Source organism: Propithecus coquereli, unplaced genomic scaffold, assembly GCF_000956105.1.
Source record: "Propithecus coquereli isolate 6110/MARCELLA unplaced genomic scaffold, Pcoq_1.0 Scaffold24, whole genome shotgun sequence".
Taxonomy (NCBI): domain Eukaryota; kingdom Metazoa; phylum Chordata; class Mammalia; order Primates; family Indriidae; genus Propithecus; species Propithecus coquereli.
The window spans coordinates 137674-139861 of NW_012147952.1; the positions used below are offsets into that span (position 1 = coordinate 137674).

At 39.7% G+C, this 2188-nt stretch overlaps 1 protein-coding gene across 1 annotated transcript in view; it reads right to left on the bottom strand.

Moving 5' to 3' along the window:
• Positions 1 to 2: 2 nt before the first annotated feature.
• Positions 3 to 2188, bottom strand: part of B3GAT2 (beta-1,3-glucuronyltransferase 2) — a 71043-nt gene continuing 68857 nt past the window's right edge. The window contains exons 3-4 of the mRNA XM_012646069.1: positions 449 to 597; positions 3 to 368 (exon numbers count right to left, since the gene is read on the bottom strand). Of these exons, the coding sequence (XP_012501523.1) occupies positions 282 to 368; positions 449 to 597 (236 nt within the window). The 3' untranslated portion in view covers positions 3 to 281. The remainder of the gene's footprint in view (positions 369 to 448; positions 598 to 2188) is intronic.

The following is a 2188-nucleotide window of genomic DNA, read 5'->3' on the forward strand; positions in this document are numbered from 1 at the left end:
TCAGAATGGTATCCTGCAGTGTCATATAACTGTATATACAAAAATCTTCCAATTTAGTTGTAGGGAAAACATGCAGAACAATTGAAGACAAAACATACGTTTTGTACCGTCCAGTTAGCTTGTGTTAACTGACAAGCACTGTTTAAACACATGTCCATCAGGTGACAATAAAGGCTGTTGTACTGAAGGAAAATGAACAATACCTGAATCTCTGCAGTCTAAACTCCAAACATCCTCTTCCACATCCTTTGGCCAGGCAAACTGCACCAGTTGCTTTGATTTTATACCTCAATTTTCACTGTGTCCAGGTGGTACTTTGGCTCGTTGGCTAGATTAACCTTCTCTGTCCGAGTGTGCCACACGAGAACCTAAAAGAGAGGGAAATATTTTAAGTAGCACACTCTCAACGCCGACACTCAGGGTCAGGCAGCACAAGCGGAATGAATACCTTGGTGCAGTTGTTTGCTTTTGGTTCCAATTCTTCCACTGTTGTTATCTGTTTTAGAAAGTCAGACTCTTGCATCCCTGGCTGGGATCCACGCCGCTTAAATACAGCTTTTGGGTTGGACAGGATGACTTGAAGACTTACAGCAAATCCTTTGTGAAAAGTTAAAAAAAAAATGACTTTTAAAAGTAAAATATTGGTGTACTTCTTTTTTTTTTCCTATATAAATTTGGTCACATCAAAAACAATTTAAATACCTACTATGTGTCAGGTCTTGGTTTACAAATTTGAATATGAACATTACCTGTATTACAGTCTCAAAAGGAAAACCAATCATTACACTATTGTGCTTTCAGTGCAAAGTAGAGGTGAGGTGTGCACGGGGGGCATCCGTGCAAAATATGAAGTCTAGTCTGTTGATAATAAAGGGTGAGTTTTATAAGCTGCTGTTTCACAGAGGTCATCCCATCCCCACATTTGACACTTTAGGAATAACTGAGAACTAAATGCAGCTGAAAAGCATACAGACTCACCCCGGCTAGCCTTGGAGTGTGAGACTTGCCTGCCCAGTCCTTCTGCCCGCCCTTTAGCATCATCACGCACGCTTTATCAAAATCAGCACTGCTCTGATTGACTTTGCGTTTAGAAGATTGAGTAGTAGAAGTCAATTAGCTAGAAAATGAATAATACCTAATTTACAATCAATTTGGTTTAAATTTCTAATTTGGCTCAATCTGAAAAGGGTAGGGGCTTTAGAAATTAGTACAGGCCATTTGTTTTTTGTATTTCATTTACCAAAAAAAAATAAAATAAAATTAGTGTAAATTTCCTTCAGTGGTTTGGTCATGTGAAAAATCATTACTATTTAACCTGTAGTTTAACAAACTCTGTGTTTAAGGCTTAGCCATTAAAGCAACTCTGCAAGTAACTGTTTCGCCATCTCAGCAAGTAATTATTTTGAAGGTCTGAAGCCCTGGATTTCTTTGCTCTTAATGACTAAGGTGACACCGTAAAGTCAGGCACCCTCCCAGAGTTGAAGCTATAAGACCAATCCCCAGGAACACTTCTTAGCAACTTTTTGCCCTTCTCTACATTAAATGATTTATGCTTCTTTTTGCAAAAGACAGCAAAGTAAGTACCAAATGATACCAGGCTGTAATGGAGGAGTGGTGAGAACAGCATGACCACCATTCTCATAGCCTCTCCATATGCCAGACGGGGCCAGTCTCCTCTTTTAGACCCTGCTGCCTTTTTGGGTAAACTTAACACTAAGCCACTTACAAACACAACTTGGTACAGCAGGTGCTGAGTGAAGCAGAGTGAAGAAACAATCATAAAGCATTAGCCTTAGGACAAGTCCCAGTATCCTCCACCAGTCCTGGAGGGAGGCAGCACATTCTAGCAGAAAGAACACTGAATTTGGAATTAGAAAGAAACCTTTTGTTTTTGCCTAGGTCTCCTGCACTGGCCAAGTCATTAACTTTTCTTGATTGTGCAACTTCCCCATTTCCTCATCTGCAAGGGAAGTGTGACACCTTCTCAACTCAGTGTTTGATGGAAAATTAACATATGGAAGGACTACTCTCCTGACCGCAAAGCACTATTCATAGGATAGTACAATATATAAATAAAAATACCATTATAAATATTATCATGAGGGGCAGGCAGTATTAGCCACTATTTATGGCTGGAAGAATACTGGTTGACAGGTAAAGGGCTTATAAAAGTTCTGGGTGGCAGAAT